We start from the raw sequence: 20,187 nt of genomic DNA, 5'->3' as shown, positions 1-20,187 counted from the left end.
CAGGGTTGTTTTATTAGCTATTGTGTGTAAAATAGTTTGAAAAGAAAGTGAGTGTTCCTGCAGGATTGGTGGAGAATTGTGGAAGAGGGAATATTGGCATCTGTCCCGGTTTCATGTCAAGATTCTGCTGCAAGTGGCTTGAATTGTATAGCACTTTTTAATGGTATTTTCAGGGATGTTTCATGCCTGTTAATCGACTGAAAGGATTGTTAATAAATAATGTCTTTACAGTAACCTTTGTCCTCTTTTAGTATATTTTGATACTTTTTTTTTTGAGAGCAGCAATTGCTTTTGAAGAATGGGGTGGGGGGTGGGGAAGGGAGTCAGTCAAAACATAACTGTTGGTTTTATATAAGCTGAAATATGTATCAGATAAATTGCTTGTATACTTACCCTGTCAGAAAAATCCAGAAAGGAGAAACAAAAATGTCACCCCCCACATCAACCAGGTGGGAGAAATAGATGGGGCTGGTGGTGAAAGGGGGGTGGTCCCAGTAGCAAGGGAGGGAGACTCTTGTCAAGGGACGTTAAGTAACTCCTCTCCTTGGGAGTCTCTGGCATCCATTGTCTAGCTGGCGGAGAGAGGTGCTGATTAGCCAGCATTCTTCAGCTCGCAGGATTTAGCCTAGTACAGGGGCCATGTGGAGCCTCTTTTGGCTCCGTTCCAGCAGATCACTCTACCCACCTGAACCAGGAATGGGAATCTGGCCTGACAGGTGCTGTGGGTCTGGCTGATTGCCTGTTCAGGGAGTTGGAAAGGAATTTTTTTCTCCCATGGGCCAATTGGCAGAGGATAGGGAGTTATTTTATCTGCCTTGCCATACATCAAGCCACAGTAAATTGAGCAGGAACATGCTTTCCTTATGATCTGTTTTAGCTTTTTTGCCTTTTTTTAGACACTTTTGTTAAGGCCATCCGATTATCAAACTACGTAAGAACATAAAAACGCCCATACTGGGTCAGACCAAAGGTCCATCTAGCTGAGTGTCCTCTCTTCCAACAGTGGCTAATGCCAGGTGCTTCAGAGGGAATGAACGCAACAGGTAATCATCAAGTGATCCATACCCAGTCGCCCATTCTCAACTTCTGGCAAACAGGGGTTAGGGACACCATCCCTGCCCATACTTGCTAATAGTCATTGATTGACCTATCCTCCATGAACTTATCTAAGTTGTTGTTTTTTTGTTTTGTTTTTGTTTTTGTTTAACCCTAAATGGATAGAGTTCATTTTGAATAGATTAAGCCATTTGGGAAATGCCCCAAAATATATTGGTTTCATCCTACAGTTAAACACTTATTTTAGAGAAACTTATATTTGTAGGTTCACCAGATCACGATGATCCTGATTCAGCAAGGTACTTAAGCAGGTCCCTAACTTGAAGCATGTTAGTTGTCCCACTGAAGTCCATAAGGTTATGGCTAATATGGGTAGTGTATGTCATCTTAAGTATATGGGAATTTAAAGAATTGGGGAGGTGCCACTTTCAGTTTCAATGAGACTGTCACTGTGAAAACACACATCCTCTAGGTGTCTGATGGAAAAACAATGCAATCTCAGAAATGTTTCAGAACTGACCTGACCTTGCACCTGTATGTATTCGGGGTACGTAGGGAGAAGAACAAGACAACCAAGAAAGAAAGAGTCTGTATCTTCATCTAATTTCATTCTTGGATCAAAAATCCTGAGAAATTAGCTACTGGCTTATACAGCTTATCTGGGGACACTGTGGTTAGGAAGAATCCTAAGATAATTATCGCCAACCTTCACTATAGACATGAACCGTATGTGTAACCATTTATAGTTTTATACTATATTAAAGTTCTGAAATAATGAGATTTAGTAAATTATATTTTCTTGCTGACTGAGTAGCGCATTGAATTTTATAGTATGTAGAATCTTCTTGGTGGAAGCAATGTTTCTGAAAAGACTAACATGTCAAAGTATTGTAAAGATGATTGATGACACTACAAGTTTTAGGAACAATGAAATATTTGTTGAACTCCTACTTACTGAGCAGGTTTCAGAGTAGCAGCCATGTTAGTCTGTATTTGCAAAAAGAAAAGGAGTACTTCTGGCACCTTAGAGACTAACAAATTTTATTGTTGCAAGGATAGGTTCCTGGGTTAGTGGTTCTGTTGTGTGGTGTGTGGTTGCTGGTGAGTATTTGCTTCAGATTGGGGGACTGTCTGTAAGCAAGGACTGGCCTGTCTCCCAAGATCTGTAAGGTAGGAATAGCGATGAGTAGGTTTCTGATATAGGGTGGTGTTTATGTGACCATCGCTTATTAGCACCGTAGTGTCCAGGAAGTGGATCTCTTGTGTGGACTGGTCCAGGCTGAGGTTGATGGTGGGATGGAAATTGTTGAAATCGTGGTGGAATTCCTCAAGAGCTTCTTTTCCATGGGTCCAGATGATGAAGATGTCATCAATGTAGCGCAAGTAGAGTAGGGGCATTAGGTGCCACAAGTACTCCTTTTCTTTTTACTTACTGAGCAAGTATCAAAAATCTTCATCTAATAACTAGTTAACATTTTTATTTTGTGTTTAGGGCACATAGGCCTTCTTGTAAAAATATCCATTTTTAAATGGATTTTGTGTTTAAGGGTTGTTTGGTGACAATTGGTTTGGAAAAGCAATAAAGGTATATGATATCAATGGAATATACTGTAGTAGGTTGGAACCACATATAGTTTACTTTAGGAAAAATAAGGTTTTTGACTAACAAGTTAACTTTTTACAAGTTTTCTACTTCTGAGGAATGTTTTGGCACAAATGCCCTTCCTTAATTATTTACTGTAGTTGAAATTGCTGTATTACTACTTACTGTAAAGAAAAGCATAGGCAATCTGCACTCATTCAGTTGTATGATTGAGATGGTTGACTTGATATATTTTGGGTATTTTGCTATTTCTCTAGATTAAATGGTAGTGTTCCATTTTCTAGGGAAATAGTTGGGTGTTAGTGTTAACATACACGTAGCCATCATAACTGTTTCCATTTGTCTGCTTTTTCAGAATAGAGCATTTTCTTAATTATAATTGTTTTTTTAGTATCTTAGTAATAAAAATATTATCTGAATCAAATCAAATTTTCAATTAAATGTATTGCAGTAAAGTGGAGATTCATAAAAAGAAAATAGCAGTAAGTCTACCATGTGTCATTTATTCCTTCACGTGTAAAGCAGTGTGTACAGAAAAAAAAAATAAAAATGCTAGTAGTAATATGTTTTGTGTTTGCTTTTATGAGCACTTTCATCAAACATTTTTTCTGCTTTTATAATGATTACATTTGCAAATATCAAATTAGCAAACAAAATTTCAGATATGCAGATTGAGAATGTCTTTTCCCAACGCCAAAAGTCAACTGTGTTTACTATACATTGCATATGAATGGAGGCAACAGCAAATAAGGTAACTCGCATGTTCATGTTTCAGAGTAGCAGCCGTGTTAGTCTGTATTCGCAAAAAGAAAAGGAGTACTTGTGGCACCTTAGAGACTAACAAATTTATTAGAGCATAAGCTTTCGTGAGCTACAGCTCACTTCATCGGATGTAGCTCACGAAAGCTTATGCTCTAATAAATTTGTTAGTCTCTAAGGTGCCACAAGTACTCCTTTTCTTTTCACATGTTCATGTTTGCAGAATGCAAAGTATCTTATTTCTCACTTTTAAAAAAATCTGACAGTCATTGGACTGTCCAAAAAATGGTGTAAATATTTTAGGCATTTCAGAAAAGAGAGGAGGATTTTTAAACACTTTTTATTTATTTATTTTTGTCAATTCTGTGTCTTAGCATAGCTAACAAAATGCATCAGATACAGAAAATAAATGATGGAAGTTAATTTTTTAAATTTACCTTTGAAGACAATAGAAATAAAAAAAGAAAATGAAAAACAAAACCCTTGAACATGCACCATTTTGTGTGTGTGTGTGTGTGTGTGTGTGTGTGTATTATGTAAAATATATCACATAAATATACCATATATACCCACAGCAATTTTAAATTGGAAAAGACTGATTTTTAGCCCTTAGATTTTTAGCACCTTATTCAGATTTTTCTTTTAATGTAACATTACCTACAAAATTACTTTTGACTTTTTGAACTTTCCTAATATGCTAGGCCCTAGCTCCACACAGCTGAACCTATTTGAAGTTAATGTGGCACAGCACAAAGGTCCATCCATGCATGTCTGATCGAAGACTTATTGAATAAACTGTAAGATTTAACACTAAGGATGAAATTCTGGCCTCACTGAATTCATTGGCAAAACTCCCATTGACTTAAGCGGTCCAAGTTTTCGGTTGAAGAATTGAAGGGAAACTAAGTTGCAATCTCACCAGCCTGATATGTTACAAGTTAATCACAGAAATGATGTACTTAAAGCATGTTATATGTATTCCTCTGTTCAGCTGATTCATTGATCATCATTTACATTTGAGTACTCCAACTTTTATAATGAACATTATATAGACCAAGGCTCTCAACACATGGCCTGTGGGGTTATTTTCGGCAGCCCGCCAAGCTCCCCTCCCCCCATAGTGCTGGGTCCCCACTCCTGTGCCTCCCTCCAGGCACTTAGCACTTTCCAGGAGGGAGAGGGGAGGAGCAGGGAGCTGTGCACTCGGGGGGGGGGGGAGGGGAGACTGAGAACTGGTGGGGCCGGGTGGGGATTTGGGGAAGGGGTTGGAATAGGGGCAGGGAGGAGGCGGAGTTGGAGTGGGGACTTTGGGGACGGGGTTGGATTGGGGTGGGAAAGGGGTAGGAAGACGCAGGGCAGGGGCAGGGCCTTATGGAAGGCGTGGAATGGGGTCGGGGGCAGCGGTTGGGGGGGTGCCAGTGATGCGGCCCTTGGACCAATGTACTAGTCCTAGTGGTGATTTGAGTTTGAGATCCCTGATAAAGACAGAAAATAGAGAATCCACACTTTGATAAGGAGGAATACAACCAGAAAAACAACTATCATTTATCATTTCTGTTCGGCTTTCATAAACTTGTATAACATTGTTTTATTTTCTCCCATTTTATATTGCTGTATTTTTTTTTTTTTAAGAATGGAACAAAGACAGGCAAACAAAAGTATACTACAGTGCAGAGACCGTTAACTTGTACAACAGTCACAACCATCAACATTAGGGTAAAGGAGTGTTTCACTTTAAGATTCCTTTTTTTTTTTCCCCATTCCAAGGTTGGCTTGGCTCAGCACAGGATCATGAACTCAGTGTATATGATACAAATGTATTGTAAAAATAAGTTTTATTAACACCATGCATGAAATATGTTTTGTACTACAACCGCTTTTTTGCATGAATGTGAAAACAAATTTTAGTGTATTTTTCACTATTTCCTCACCTATGCAAATATATTTTCTCCCTTAAAGCTGTATTTGATAACTCTTTAACTTATCATGAACATATGCACAGTTGTAATATACATTTTGCCTCTAATTGAGATTTCAGTACTCATTGCTTGGTGTTTGCTAGAGGATCTCAGAACAGAAACTTTTGGGTAAAGGCATGTCTTTATTTCTAGTGTCGTGAAAAGATCTGGCCAAGCTTTTGTAGTGTTTTTTTTAAAAAGGGGATGGAATAGAGTTGCTGGTTGACAATTTATCCAATGATTAACTAATCATAGTAAATAAACTTTATGTAGATGTTCTGATGTCCAGTAAAATCTATTTGAGATTATTCTAGAAAAGGCATGAAGTAGAATTGAATATATTTCTGAGATTCCATCAGTTTTCCCAATCTTCATCTTGTATCTCTAGTGTCAGTGGGTACATCAAAGAATTAAGCTATTGGTATGTATTGTTGTTGTGGTTAGATGTTTGGCTGCATGTGTGTGTTTCCTCTCTGTACTGCCCCAGCCCGGCGCAAACAGCTGGTATGGCAGACCTCGAGTGAACCGCCCAATAACCACAAGAGTCATTAAGGGACAAAGGCACCTAGCCAGGTTTATTGTCAACAAAGCATGGTACTAGTATTCCGCAGACTTTACCGGACCGCTAATACATGTGTGCCTGCAACAATGAACCAGCTCAGTGAATGGCAGAACTTTCTGTTTCTCCCTAGGCCAAAGAAAAATACTTTCTCTGAAATGCATCTTTATACCCTAATACAAACAAGTTAGTACTGCCTCTCTAACATAGTTAGTTACTGCCCCCTAATGTGGGTAATTATTACCCGTTACTTTGTACATGATGGTTTAATTAAAATGTTTTTATTGCATACTGTCATCCTGACCTTATCTTTTAGGAAGGATCAATGTGTTTCTTTTATTCTTGGGGAATGTTTTTGTATCATCCTTGATATTGGGATGTTCTGGTACCACTTAATATCAGGATGTTTGTGAGTTCTCTGTGGCTAGCACTTCTTAGAAATGTGTATTTTTGCAATATCAGCCTTGTTCTTGCCAAATTCTGTAAGCAGGTTCTGCCTCATACCAGACCTATGATACATGATCTTATGTCTCAGGCTCTCTTCCTACTACAGTTGCAAATTTTGTTTTTTACTAAACATCTTAAAGTTTTACAATAAAGATGTTTGAATATTAGTTTTCACTCTCATGCACATAGGGAAATACAAACATGATTTAATCAGGAGTCTGTCTTAATGGTTAAGCTGATTTATTTGTTAAATGGAAATGGAGTGTTGAGAGTATTTAGTGATTGGTATATTCTTGGAGAAAAATCTCTATGTACAACTCCGATATAATTTGGAAATGTTTAGTTATGTTATAGACTACTTTTCTATTCATGATAACTTGAGAACTTAGCTTTTGACAAGTTCAGTATTAATGTAACATATTCTGGTTTATTTTATTCACTATGCTTCTTTGTTAACATTATAGAAACATGTTTTAGATTCACATCATAATTACTGTAACATTTTATGAGCAGAAGTATAACCTGCACATGGCTGTTCTATTTTCTTACTTTTCATAATAGTATACAACATCTGTTTCAGTTAATGCTTGAAATGGCATGTGAATTCTATTGTATGCTTGCTTTCTATTCCAAGCAAGCAGTGTGTTGTGTTTTGATAACTATAACTTTTTTTTTTTTTTTATTGCTTGCCCCTTGCAGGAAGTAGAGGTTTGTATATATATCTTCTGCATTTTGCATTTCTTTTTTGTATGTATGCATTGATTTCTTATGTCATGTTAAATGTAGGCTGTTTTTCCCCTTCCAGGATGATTATTTCCGCACATGGAGTCCGGGTAAACCATTTGATCAAGGTAAGAAATTATCCTATTAAAAATGTATTACCATTGTAAACGCTTTAAAATGTATAATATTCCTTTTTAAAAATAATAAATCTAAACCTTTATGAATTTGTGACATCTTTTTGGTGTTACTCTGGTAGATTTAAAACAGTACCACAATGGGAAAGGTAGCATTCCAATTATTATATCCACAATTATTGTAACTAATTATTTTGGGAGAAAATAATGGGAGGGCAATAGTAACCTATGTAAGGTTGTTTAACACTTCCCATTATAAACATTTTCAAGGTTTTTTTTTTTTTTTTATTATAAATTTTATAGAGGTCAAACACTTCCATGATTTCATAGAATCATGGAATATTGGGGTTGGAAGGGATCTCAGGAGGTCATCTATCCAACCTCCTGCTCAAAGCAGGACCAATCCCCAACTAAATCATCCCAGCCAGGGCTTTGTCAAGCCTGACTTTAAAAACCTCAAAGGAAGGAGATTCTACCACCTCCCTAGGTAATGCATTCTAGTGCTTCACCACCTCCTCGTGAAAAAGTTTTTCCTAATATCCAACCTAAACCTCCCCCATGGCAACTTGAGACCATTACCCCTTGTTCTGTCATCTGCTACCACTGAGAACAGTCTAGATCCATCCTCTTTGGAACCCCCTTTCAGGTAGTTGAAAGCAGCTATCAAATCCCCCCTCATTCTTCTCTTCTGCAGACTACATAATCCCAGTTACCTCAGCCTCTCCTCATAACTTGTGTGTTCCTGTCCCCTAATCATTTTTGTTGCCCTCCGCTGGACGTTTTCCAATTTTTCCACATCCTCCTTGTAGTGTGGGACACAGTACTCCAGATGAGGCCTCACCAATGTCGAATAGAGGGGAACAATCTCGTCCCTCGATCTGCTGGCAATGCTCCTACTTAAACAGCCCAAAATGCTGTTAGCCTTCTTGGCAACAAGGGCAACACTGTTGACTTATATCCAGCTTCTTGTCCACTGTAACCCCTAGGTCCTTTTCTTCAGAACTGCTGCCTAGCCATTCGGTCCTTAGTCTGTAGCAGTGCATGGGATTCTTCTGTCCTAAGTGCAGGACTCTGCACTTGTCTTTATTGAATCTCATCAGATTTCTTTTGGCCCAATCCCCTAATTTGTCTAGTTCCCTCTGTATCCTATCCCTACCCTCCAGCATATCTACCACTCCTTCCAGTTTTTCATCTGCAAATTTGCTGGGGGTGCAATCCACACCCTCTTCCAGATCATTAATGAAGATATTGAACAAAACTGGCCCCAGGACCGACCCTTGGGGCCCTCTGTAGAGGAACTTGGAAGGAGGATGGGTCTAGAGTTAGTTGGATGCATTAGCTGTCCTTTTTAAAAAAAAATCCATTCAGATTTGGCTGAGTTATAAGCAATTGAGAATCAATATTTGTAATCTTAATTATGCTCAGTAGATCTTGCCAGAGGTTTGCTGCTGAATATTTTGGACATTCTGCCTGCACTGAGCATGCTCCACAGCATCTCTCTGCAATCATGGTGAGAAAGCCAAATGGAACCTTAGGGGCAACCACTGTGAGTCAGATTTGTGAAGATGGCTGGATAAAAATGTTTTGGGAGCTATTTTGGCATTGTTCAGACTTGGGAAATCACTTAAAAAGTTATTGACAATTGAGCTCTCTTGATACTTTCTGTTGTCAAAGGACAATTGTTGTCAAAGGACAAGCTTGTCCACTATATTGTAGTATAGAAAGCCTTTAATGTAGGGGAGTCCCTTCTTTAGTTTGCAAGAACAGTCCTTAGGTTGAGGATGGCATGAATGGAGAGGAGTTGTAAAAATGCTTTAGTAAAGTGATTAGTTTTTGAACATTTGAGAGGCAGCAAACAAAACAGTCCAGCCATTAGACATTTTCAACCCTTAAACTACTTGTATGAAACCAAGGACTAGACAACTGCATATTCTCTTGTCTACCTAATCCTGTTCTTGTATTTTGCTCCAAAGCATGCTAGTAGGAGAGTGAGAGTGACTGTAACTTTGCTTTTTGAATTGTTAAAACAGAGCACTTTAGAGACTGAGACTTCTTTTCTGATACCTACAATAGCATATTCACAGTGAAGGGACTTTAATGAGAGTTACACACAAGAGGTGGATAGAAAGAGAGGAGACTTAGAGGGGAAGAGATGATATGACAACATGGAGGAATGTGCTTATTTTTTTAAAAAAAATGCTTCTTCCATAGTGTGTGTGTGTGTTCATTTTAAATTAAGTTTTTGTGATTAAAATCATTTTGCAATTAAGAAAGTTGAAGTTGAGAGACAATCACATGAATTCTTTTCTAGGTGTCTGGCTATTGGGTCTTGTCCACGTGCTCAGGGACAGCTGATTTGCCATATTAGGGGTTGGGAAGTAATTTCCTCCCAGGTCAGACTGGCAGAGACCCTGGGATTTTTTGCCTTCCTCTGCAGCATGGTGCATGGGTCACTTGCAGATTTTAAACTAGTGTAAATGGTGGATTCTCTGTAACTTGAAGTTTTTTAAATCATTATTTAACGTCTTAAGTAACTCAACCAATGGTTATGGGTGTATTGCAGGAGTGGGTGGGTGAAGTTCTGTGGCCACACTACAGTCAGAAGGGACCATCGTGATCATCTAAAGTCTGAGTTTGTGAGGTGGGTGGGATATGAGAAAGTTGCTATGGAATGTGGAATCTAGGTGAGGAAGAAAGCTATATACAATAATTTAGGTAGAATGGGGGTGGGGGGTATCGTAAAGTGCTTCTAGGAGAAAATAATATAGGATTATTTGTATTATATGCACTTAAATAAACAATAGACATACATTGTTTAACTGATTGATAGTTACAGTAACTGATTTTTGATTAAATCCAGTAGAAATTTGATCACTGTTATCTAATTTCATTAGACAAATTAATGTTACATTTCATTTCTTAATTCTAAAAAAAAAAATCCCCCCAAACCATAACAAGCTATTTTTAATATGCAGTATACATACAGTAAACTCAACAAGGCAAACTGAATTTTGACTGAGAAGGGAAAAACATCATTTCTAGATTCTGAAACTTTGCATGATAAGTTTCAGCTCACGGTGATAGAATCTGATTGAAATATAAATTCCAAAAATGATTTTGCATTAGAAATACTAGTCACTAGTGAGTGCCCATATAAAAACAACTGTTTGGTTTGTTTCAAATTATTTGTAGCAAACAATGCTACCTGATTTTAACAGGTGAGAGAGTTGATTAGATCTGCAAGGTGCCAGACCACTTCAGAATGAAATGGGCCTTCCGTCCATGAATGCTGTGCCACCTGTTGGGCAGCCGGAAGGAGATGGCTGCTGATTGGCTTCTTGCTCCCCATAATCATTATTTTAAACCCTAGCCTGGGGTTTCTCGAGCCTCTTTCTACCATTTTAGCTGTGCAGGTCTTTAATAGTGACTGTATTACATGTTGAAATTAAATACATATAGGGTGAAATCCTTGCCTGACTAAAATCAGTGCACTTTGCAGCAGGCTGCTTATTAAGTGGTGCTTTTTAGTGTGAGCTTATATAAGCAATACTCTGTAATCTGTGCTGGCTGCCTATTTGTTTTTGGGTGTATTTAAGGTGGTGGTTTTAACCTATAAAATGCTGAATGGCTTGAGACATGTCTGCTTGAGAGACCATCTCTGCCATTGACACACCATCACAGTAGTGATAAATGAGGGCACTTGAGCTTGATCCCCTTTGATATAAAAGACCTCTGTTGAGGGCTGATAATCGTATGTGTTTTCTGTGAAATGTTTTCCTTCTCATCTTTGAAAATGGCTCCCCAACTTACTCCAAAATAGCCTTATGTCAGGGTTCCTTCCCCACTCTGAACTCTAGGGTACAGATGTGGGGACCTACATGAAAGACCCCCTAAGCTTTATTCTTACCAGCTTAGGTTAAAAACTTCCCCAAGGTACAAACTTTGCCTTGAACCGTATGCTGCCACCACCAAGTGTTTTAAACAAAACAAGGAAAGAGCCCCCTTGGAGATGTCTTTCCCCCAAAATATCCCTCCAAGCCCTTTCGTGGCTTGATAAGAATCCTCACCAATTTGTACAGGTGAACACAGACCGAAACCCTTGGATCTTAAGAACAACGAAAAAAATCAATCAGGTTCTTAAAACAAGAATTTTAATTAAAGAAAAGGTAAAAGAATCACCTCAGTAAAATCAGGATGGTAAATACCTTACAGGGTAATCAGATTCAAAATATAGAGAATCCCTCTAGGCAAAAACCTTAAGTTACAAAAAGACATAAACAGGAATATACATTCCATCCAGCACAGTTTATTTTACCAGCCATTAAACAAAAGGAAATCTAATGCATTTCTAGCTAGGTTACTTACTAACTTAACAGGAGTTGTAAGTCTGCATTCCTGATCTGTTCCCGGCAAAAGCATCACACAGACAGACAGACCCTTTGTTCTCCCCCCTCCAGCTTTGAAAATATCTTGTCCCCTCATTGGTCATTTTGGGTCAGGTGCCAGTGAGGTTATCTTGGCTTCTTAACCCTTTACAGGTGAAAGGGTTTTGCCTCTGGCCAGGAGGGATTTTATAGCACTGTATACAAAAAGGTGGTTACCCTTCCCTTTATATTTGACACCTGAGTTCATGAGACTTCTAGGCATGTTGTAAGACATCCTTTTTACTTAAGCCTTAGAGGGGTAGGGGCATGACTGGGGACTGAGATTGTCGACTGGAGAATAGGGGAGTTGGTTTTGTTTAATAAATGAATGGTTGCAGTGGCAGTGTGTTTTATAGAGAGATGTTGAGGGGATTGTGCTGTGAGTTTTGTTCATGTTTTCAACATACCATGGATACCTAAAACATTTTTCAAATAGGCACATATATTGCATAATTTAGTCATTAAAATAAATAAATTTTCCCATTGAATTTGAGTTTTGCAATATTTGGAGATGCAACTAGAACCCTCACTGAATTTAATGGGCATTTAATTGGGTCCTGGATACTCATGTTCTCAGAACACATTTCTGAATTTCCAAACAGGCCCAACCCAGAGTACGTTCTGGAATTATCTGTCTTGCCTTGTTTGCACCATTGCAAATTTTTTGTTTCTGGAAACAGTTTTTCCTGTAAGGCAGATGATCCTCTAGTAGTGGCCTAGTGTGTATCAACTTCAATTTTTTTGGTTAGAAATGGGATTTAGATTAACAGCATTTTGAAAACAGTCCTGTTCCTAGACTCTGTCAAAAAGTAAAGGGAACTTTTTACTCAGTTAAGTCAAGCTACCAGTTCCCTAATTCTTTGCTATAGTAAGGATCCCTAAAGAGGTGTTTTCAAAACACGTCCTGGTCTACACTGAAAAGTCAGGTCAAAGGAAACTGCCTTAAGTCAATCTGTTAATGTATAAAGAAAAGGAGTACTTGTTGCACCTTAGAGACTAACAAATTTATTAGAGCATAAGCTTTCGTGAGCTACAGCTCACTTCATTGGATGATGTTAATGTATGTGTCTACGCTACCAGGTCTTTCCGCTGACCTAAGTTGCCTCTAATGTCAACTTCTGCAATCCACCTCTGTGAGAGGTAGCGCTTAATTTGGTTTTCATGGGTCGACTGCGAGGTGTTGTGTAATTTGACTTAATTGGCCTCCAGGTTGTGTCTCATAATGCTCATCTGTGACTGCTCTGGAAATCATTCTCAACTCTGCTGCACTGCAGCCAGATACACCGGAAACAGCCCCTCCCTTGCTAAAGCCCCAGGAATTTTTGATTTCCCATTTCCTGTTTGATCAGCATTGGGAGCATGCCAGCTTGAGCACAGCTTATCATGGAGACTACACACCCCAAATACACTCCAGCCTGGTCTGCAAAGGAGGTGGTGGATCTCATCGCTGTATGGAGAGAAGAGTCTGTGCAGGCAGAGCTCCGATCCAGCAGAAGAAACACTGACACCTATGCAACGATCGCTCGTGGAACGGGGGAGAAGGGCTACATGAGGGACACACAGCAGTGCCATGTGAAAATAAAAGAACTTTGCCAAACGTACCAGAAGGCAAGGGAGGCGAACAGTCGTTCTGGTGCTGAACCCCACACATGCTGGTTCTACAACTAGCTGCATGCGATTCTCAGGGGGTGACCCTACCAGCACCCCTACAAGCAATGTGGACTCCTCACAGGTGAGAGAGTCTAGGGACAACGAAGAGGACAATATGGTGGATGAAGAAGAGGAGGAGGAGGAGAATGGGAGATAGAGTAGCACTGGATCCATTCTCCCCGAGAGCCAGGAAATATTTTTAACGCTGGAGCCCTGTAGGTTGCAGGACATCATGGTGGCCAACCGTGATGCTGGGAAAGGTACCTCTGATGAGTATACAGTTACAATCAAAATCCAGTTAAACTTTAGTGGGCACGCACATTCAGTGGTATTGCATGTTTACTGTGAAGAAAAAGCGAGGTGCTGTGGCTCTCTGCTTACAAGAGGCTGCTCCAGCCCGGCAGAGGGTGGTCCCCAGAAAAGACTGTTTTTTGTGGACTGGGATAGCCCAGGAATCCTCCATGGATACTCCTAGGAAGCTTTCATAAAGGTACTCTGCAATCCTTTGCAGGAGGTTTCTGGGCAGGGCAGTCTTATTTCTTCCACCAGGGTAGGACACTTTCCTATGTAACTCCTGAATTAATTCTGCTGGCATACACAGCATAGCAGCATAAGGACTGGGTCTATACCAAGACACTTGCAGCATCTCCTTCCTTTCTGCCTCTGTTACCCTCAGGAGACTGATTTCCCCTAGGTGGCCCTATGTGATACGGGGAAAGTTCACATTAAAAGTGCTCTTACAAGTGAAAAAATGGTATGTTGACCCTCCCACACACATTCCAGATCGCCAAACCATGTGATCGCTAATATGCCTTTACTGTGCTTGGCATGGGTTGACAAGTAGTTTAAAGTGGCTGATAGGGGACTGGAGCCCCACATGAGAGATTCCGCAATTTGGGAGTGAAAACACGAACACCCCTCCCCCCCGTTCATAAACAGCTTCCAGTGGTGCTATGGGGAAGGGCCATTGTTCGACTAGCTACCTCTGCTCCCGAAATGAGCCTGCCATAAATGTCATTAAAAATGCGGTCATCCACCCAGGGGGCCTACTCACCATGGCTGGAGCAACAAAACGGCACATGAATGGTTACCGATTTTGACTGTTATGGCTTGCACCTAGTGTAAGGTGTGAGTCTTGGTTTTTTTTTTTTGTTTGTTTGTTTTTTAAATGAAAGTGGAAACATGGAGTTGCTATGGAAACATTTTATTCATGTACAATGGATCCTTTATTTTATTTTTTTTCCCCATGACTGATAGCTGGAAATGTGTCCTTGGGCATGTCATCAACACCTGAAAGGAAATTTTCGCTGATTAGAAGGAGGAGAGAGAACGTGGGAGGACAAGTTCACCAAGATAATGAACACCTCCAGGACAGCTGACACAGAGCTGACAGTGTGGAGGATGGAGAGCAGAAAACTTCCAATGAGCAAGAGCATGCGGCGCAGGATGAGATGCTTCGGATTATGAGGGACCAAGCAGACATGTTGAGACATCTGGTTGAACTGCAGGAACAGAAGCAGGAGGGTAGAGTTACTCTGCAGACCCTGGAGGACAGCCAGCCAGTATCTCCTGGAACAGAATCACCCTCCCCCAAGTGTTCCCTGAGGCATGGGCGAAAAGTCCATTATCCCTTTCACTTAACTTAGTGGGAGGATACAAGGAACATTCGCAGATCTTTGATGGTCTGGAATGTGGTATTATGTTACACAGCTGAAAATGTTTCTCCCATTCCATATTTACGACCCCTTTTCCCCAGTGACCTTTTTCCCCATTTTCCCTCTTTATGTTTAATAAAGTAAATAGATTTGAGAAATAAATGTTCATTTTTTGTTTTTTTTTTAGTAGAAGCAGTGGGCTTGGGGGTGGGGGGTTGGATTTACAGAGACAGTGATACAAGGTAGGTGAAAGTATGGGAAGGCAAAATGCAGACAAGCAGCTCACATTACTGTGTCTGATTATTGAAACAGCTTTTCAAAGCCTTGTGGATAGTGAGCACCCCTTGTTGTGCTCTTCTTATTGCCCTGGTGTCTGGCTACTCAAAAATGGTTGCCATGCAATCTCTCTCAACTGCCCACCCTGGCGGAAAATTTCCCCACTTTTTTCACAGATACTATGGAGCACACAACAGGCAGCGATAACCATGGGGATGTTCTCCTCTTAAGGTCCAACCTTGTTAGTAAACTTCTCTAGCGCCCTTTCAAACGAAGGGTGGAATCATAGGCGTTGTTTTACCAAAAAAGTCTTTCGCTCCTACCGTGAAGGCCCCTTTCGCTGATTCTAATGCCTCGCGTAATGCAATACGCGCCCCCGGCTGAGCCGCTGCCATTTCCCACATCTCCCCCTTTTTGTTTAAAAGCAGCTTGAATCATCCGTGACATTCCCCAACGCATACATTGAACTATATATGGACCACACAAACAAATTATACCAATACAGATACCAATTAATAAAAGAGTGTGCTATAATGATGTTGTTCATATTTTGTTCTAATTTTGCAAGTAACTCATGAACAGAGTGAGAATGATCTGACAAATTAACACAACACATACCCTCAAAATCTTCACGTCCGTGTCCATGTGCTAATAACAAAAATTCAATTGCAGCTCTATTATATAAAACTGCATGGCAAATGCTATCTACATCGATTAATAACTCAGTTAATATTTCAAAAATTAGATTAAACTGTTTAATACTCCAACACACTAATTTCTCTAAATTAAAAACATTTTCCATGATTGCAACACCAGGGATGCTTAAGCAATAGAAAATCAATCGCAGCTCGATTATCTAAAATGGCATCTCTTAATTCCTGTTGTTCCATACTTAAAAGAGCAATTGCCTGTAATATAGCATTAAGCGCTTTAACAGCAAAACAAGCTAATGCATTCAAAGTTTGCACCGTGTAATAAGTTGCAAAGCCAGGAATGCCTGCAACAGCATTCAGCAAAGCCAAATATTCTGAGTGACTATATAAGGTAACATCGGCGGAACACGTATTTGCAGAGCCGTGCTTCGCCGATTTCGCTGCTGATTCTTTCCGGGCAACAAAAGGGTCATTCGGCACAAGGTATTATGACTTAGATTGGCAGGAATATAACTAAAGGTTCGTTCGCCTCAGGTAAAAAACCAACCAGACGGCAAAATAATATGTCCATAATTAAAAGAAACATTAACCGCATTAGTACAATTCAAAAGGGGGGCACTTACGGTTTGGCAGCCCATGGGTTCCTTTGCGCGTGTGCAATTAACCACTCGCGCACACGTTACATTATCTGCCCCGGCTGGGTACGGGGTATGTAAAGATAGGGCCCCAGGGGGCAAAGAGTAATTGGCGGGGCCCCAATTTGCCATATTCGAATACTGTGAAGACAAATTGGCATAAGCTGCAAGCATGGTGTGACTGCCAATTTCTTCAGGATGATGACATATGGGCACAAGACAAGTGCCCAATAGTTCCCCGGCTGCCACAGAATCAGACAAACAAAAGTGTGTGACATGGGCTATCAATGCTAGACGTTCCCATAGGTTATACGTCATTCGCACGCGTAGGGGTACAAGGAGTCCCCCCTGTAACCCAAGCAATAACACTATAACAATATCGATAACCCACATCCTCATTCTGGAAATAAACAGGATATGGCCACAAGCACAACCTCCTCTGATGCTTCCCCTCCAAGCGCGGGACCTTGTTCTCCAGGCGCCAGGTTCAAGGGCGAGCGAGGTTGCTGTAGCCACGGCCGCACCCACTTAGCAGGTATCCACCGAGGACCTTCATCAAGGGAGACCCAAGCATAACCCCGTCCCCAGGTTAGCAATTGTGCTGGCCCCTTCCATTGTTGAGAGGCATAATCAAACCATTTCACCTTAGGTTTCTTCTGCTCATGTTCTATCCCAATACTTCCTAGATGTCTTTGCATTGGAACATGATTGTTATCAGCACTACTAGGTTGCAACCAATTAAGGACATATACTGCTTTAGCTAATCGCCCAGCTGGTGTCTGAACTACTGCATCCTGTCCAGTTTGTGCCTGCTTATCCAACATTCCTTTCAAAGTACCATGAGATCGTTCAATAATGGCCTGGCCTGTCGAATTGCCTGGCACTCCTGTTTTGTGTATTATCCCCCACATTTGCAAAAAGGCTGCGGTGCGCCTGGCCACATACCCAGCTCCATTATCTGTTTTTATTGATCGGGACACCTCTAATGCAGCAAAACATGCCTGCCAATGTTTTATCACTTCCTTACTGCCCGTGGACACGTGGGGTGTAGCCCAGATAACTCCAGAGAAGGTGTCTACTGACACATGGATGTACTTCTGCTTTCCGAATTGGTTATATTGGGTGACATCTGACTGCCATAATATTAAAGCCTCTAGACCTCGGGGATTAACCCCGGCGGGAAAGGTGGGTGTCAACCTATTACATTCTGAGCAAGAGGCTACAATACTTCGGGTTTGGGATATAGGTAGAGAGAATTGTCGCGCTATGGCTTTCGCTGATTGATGGAAAAATCCATGAGACAGGCGAGCTTGCTCAAACCGATTGGGTACTACTACAGATCCCACCAGTGCATCTGCCTGATCGTTGCCCGTGCTTAAGTATCCAGGCAGGCCAGTATGGCTCCTGATATGGCCTACAAAGTATGGATACTTTCTTTCATTGGGTCAATGCCAAAGGCACAAGAGTATCTGTTGCAATGCTGGATTATGAACCTTTCCCAGCATAGCTCTCTCCAACCTGTTTACTAACCCCACGGCATATTTAGAATCGCTCATCACGTTGAGCGATTCTTGGTTCCAGTGATCAAATGCCAAAAGTATAGCTAGGAGTTCTAATATCTGTACCGACCCCTCGCTAATAACCTTCTTATGGGCCCAAGTATGTCCATCCCACCAGACTACCCCTGCTCTCCCTGTTCGCTCAGCCGCATCAGTAAATACTGTTATTCCTGTCACTGGATTCTCCTGTCTCATAAGGTGTTTTTCCAACTGCAACGGGGAAGAAAACAGGCGGTGGGGAGGGTAATGACAACTCAATTGTCCCTGATAATTTGCTAGGGCAACAGCAAACACGGTGTCATACATCAACAGATGTGTAATCATCGTTTTTGAAAATGGCAACAAAATCTGATGCGGATCAATTCCTGTCATTTTCCGCGCTTGCACTATTAGCATGGCTATTGCTTCAATTCTGGAAGTTACCGTACGCACATTTTTACACGGTGGAAATATCCATTCCAAACCGACTAGGGGGTCTTTATCCCTAGTATCCCACTGAAATAATAGCGCTTCCAATACTGCATCTAGGCTAAAGACCGCTACCACGAAGGGTAATTTTTCCCGATATCTCCCGGAATAACCCTCCCCCACCTTCTGTCCTATTCGTTGTAATGCTTGCTTCTGTAGTACCGACAGTTGTCGTTTATCTCCAGGGGCTCTCCCCCCTTCTAATAAGGGAAGAAGAGGAATTATATCCTGATTTGTGATGCCACAAAGGGGGCGAAGCCATTGCAGTTCACCTAGCAGTTTCTGTGCATCATACAGTGTGCGCACCTGAGGAGAGATTTTCAACTGCTGGGGGCGTACGGTGCAGTCAGTGATCCGAAGTCCCAAATACAAAAAAGGGGCTTTAGTCTGAACCTTTTCTGGGGCCACAAACAGACCAGCTTCTGCTAACGTGGAGGTGATCTGTGTTATAATCATGGATTCAAAGGCTACTGGTGCCGCAAATAAAAGATCATCCATGTAATGATATATTTTCCATTGGGGATATTTCACTCGGATTGGGCGTATTGCCCATGCAACAAAGAGCTGGCAGATGGTAGGGGAATTTTTCATTCCTTGGGGCAAAACCTTCCACTGATACCGTACGGAAGGTGCTTCATGATTTACCATCGGAATAGAGAAAGCAAAGCGCTCTCTGTCTCTCGGGTGTAATGGAATAGTAAAATAACAATCCTTCAGGTCAATGATTAGTAATGGCCACCCCGATGGGAGCGTGGATGGGGCAGGTAAACCAGGCTGTAAAGCACCCATGTCGACCATAATAACATTAATGGCATGCAGATCTTGGAGCAAACGCCATTTTCCTGATTTCTTTAGGATAGTAAATACAGGTGTATTCCATGGACTAACTGAGGGTTCTAGATGGTCAAGACGTATTTGCTCCTCTACTAGTTTTGTTAATGTGGCAAGTTTTTCTGTTGGCAGCGGCCACTGAGCAACCCAAATCGACTCATCAGATTTCCATTCCAATGCCAGGGTTGGCCGCTCCTCAGTGGCCGCTACTAGAAAGGGGGGGAGCTGATCACCACCCCCCATTGACTCAAGCAATCCCTCCCCAACAGCCAAATAGTTGTATCGACAAGGTAAGGGCGGACTGACCCCCTTAATGTATTATCGATTACATCAGTAATGTCAATACAAAATTCACTCAGCATGGGCTCACGCTGTCCGCCAATGCCCTGAAGAGGTGTGGTTACCGGTCAAAGTGGCCATGTCACCGGCCAACCCTGCAGGGGAAACACCGTCACATCTGCCCCAGTATCGATAAGGCCCTGATGCTCGAAAGAATCACCATCTGGGCCCTTAAATTGAACTAATCTAGTGGGACGATCTTGTCCCACTGACAAAACAGTGTTGTTAGTGGTGTGGGGTCTACCTGACTGGACGACCCGAAGCCCCCAGTTCCTCTTATCTGGGATGACTTCACAGGAACATTCGCACGAAAGGGTATTAATTGTGCAATTTTGGTTCCGGCCATTATTGTAATTCGGCGGGCATATAGCTCGTACCATAATCCCAATGTTCCCTCTATGATCAGCATCAGTTAGCCCTGGAAGCACAAAAAGCCCCTGTAAGGAGGCGGATGATCT

At 41.2% G+C, this 20,187-nt stretch overlaps 1 protein-coding gene across 12 annotated transcripts in view; it reads left to right on the top strand.

Annotated features, from left to right (window-relative positions):
• Nucleotides 1-20,187, top strand: part of SPOCK3 (SPARC (osteonectin), cwcv and kazal like domains proteoglycan 3) — a 404,141-nt gene that overhangs the window by 148,878 nt on the left and 235,076 nt on the right. For 7 of the 12 annotated variants that reach the window (XM_038400866.2, XM_043513321.1, XM_043513322.1 and 4 more), the window contains exon 3: nt 7,188-7,233. In XM_038400866.2, the coding sequence (XP_038256794.1) occupies nt 7,188-7,233 (46 nt within the window). Of the gene's footprint in view, nt 1-7,081; nt 7,091-7,187; nt 7,234-20,187 lie in introns of all 12 variants that reach the window. The other 5 variants (XM_038400865.1, XM_043513320.1, XM_043513318.1 and 2 more) reach the window with 1 other exon arrangement.

This window comes from Dermochelys coriacea, chromosome 4 (assembly GCF_009764565.3).
Source record: "Dermochelys coriacea isolate rDerCor1 chromosome 4, rDerCor1.pri.v4, whole genome shotgun sequence".
Taxonomy (NCBI): Eukaryota; Metazoa; Chordata; order Testudines; family Dermochelyidae; genus Dermochelys; species Dermochelys coriacea.
This window is presented reverse-complemented; position numbering and strand designations above follow the sequence as displayed.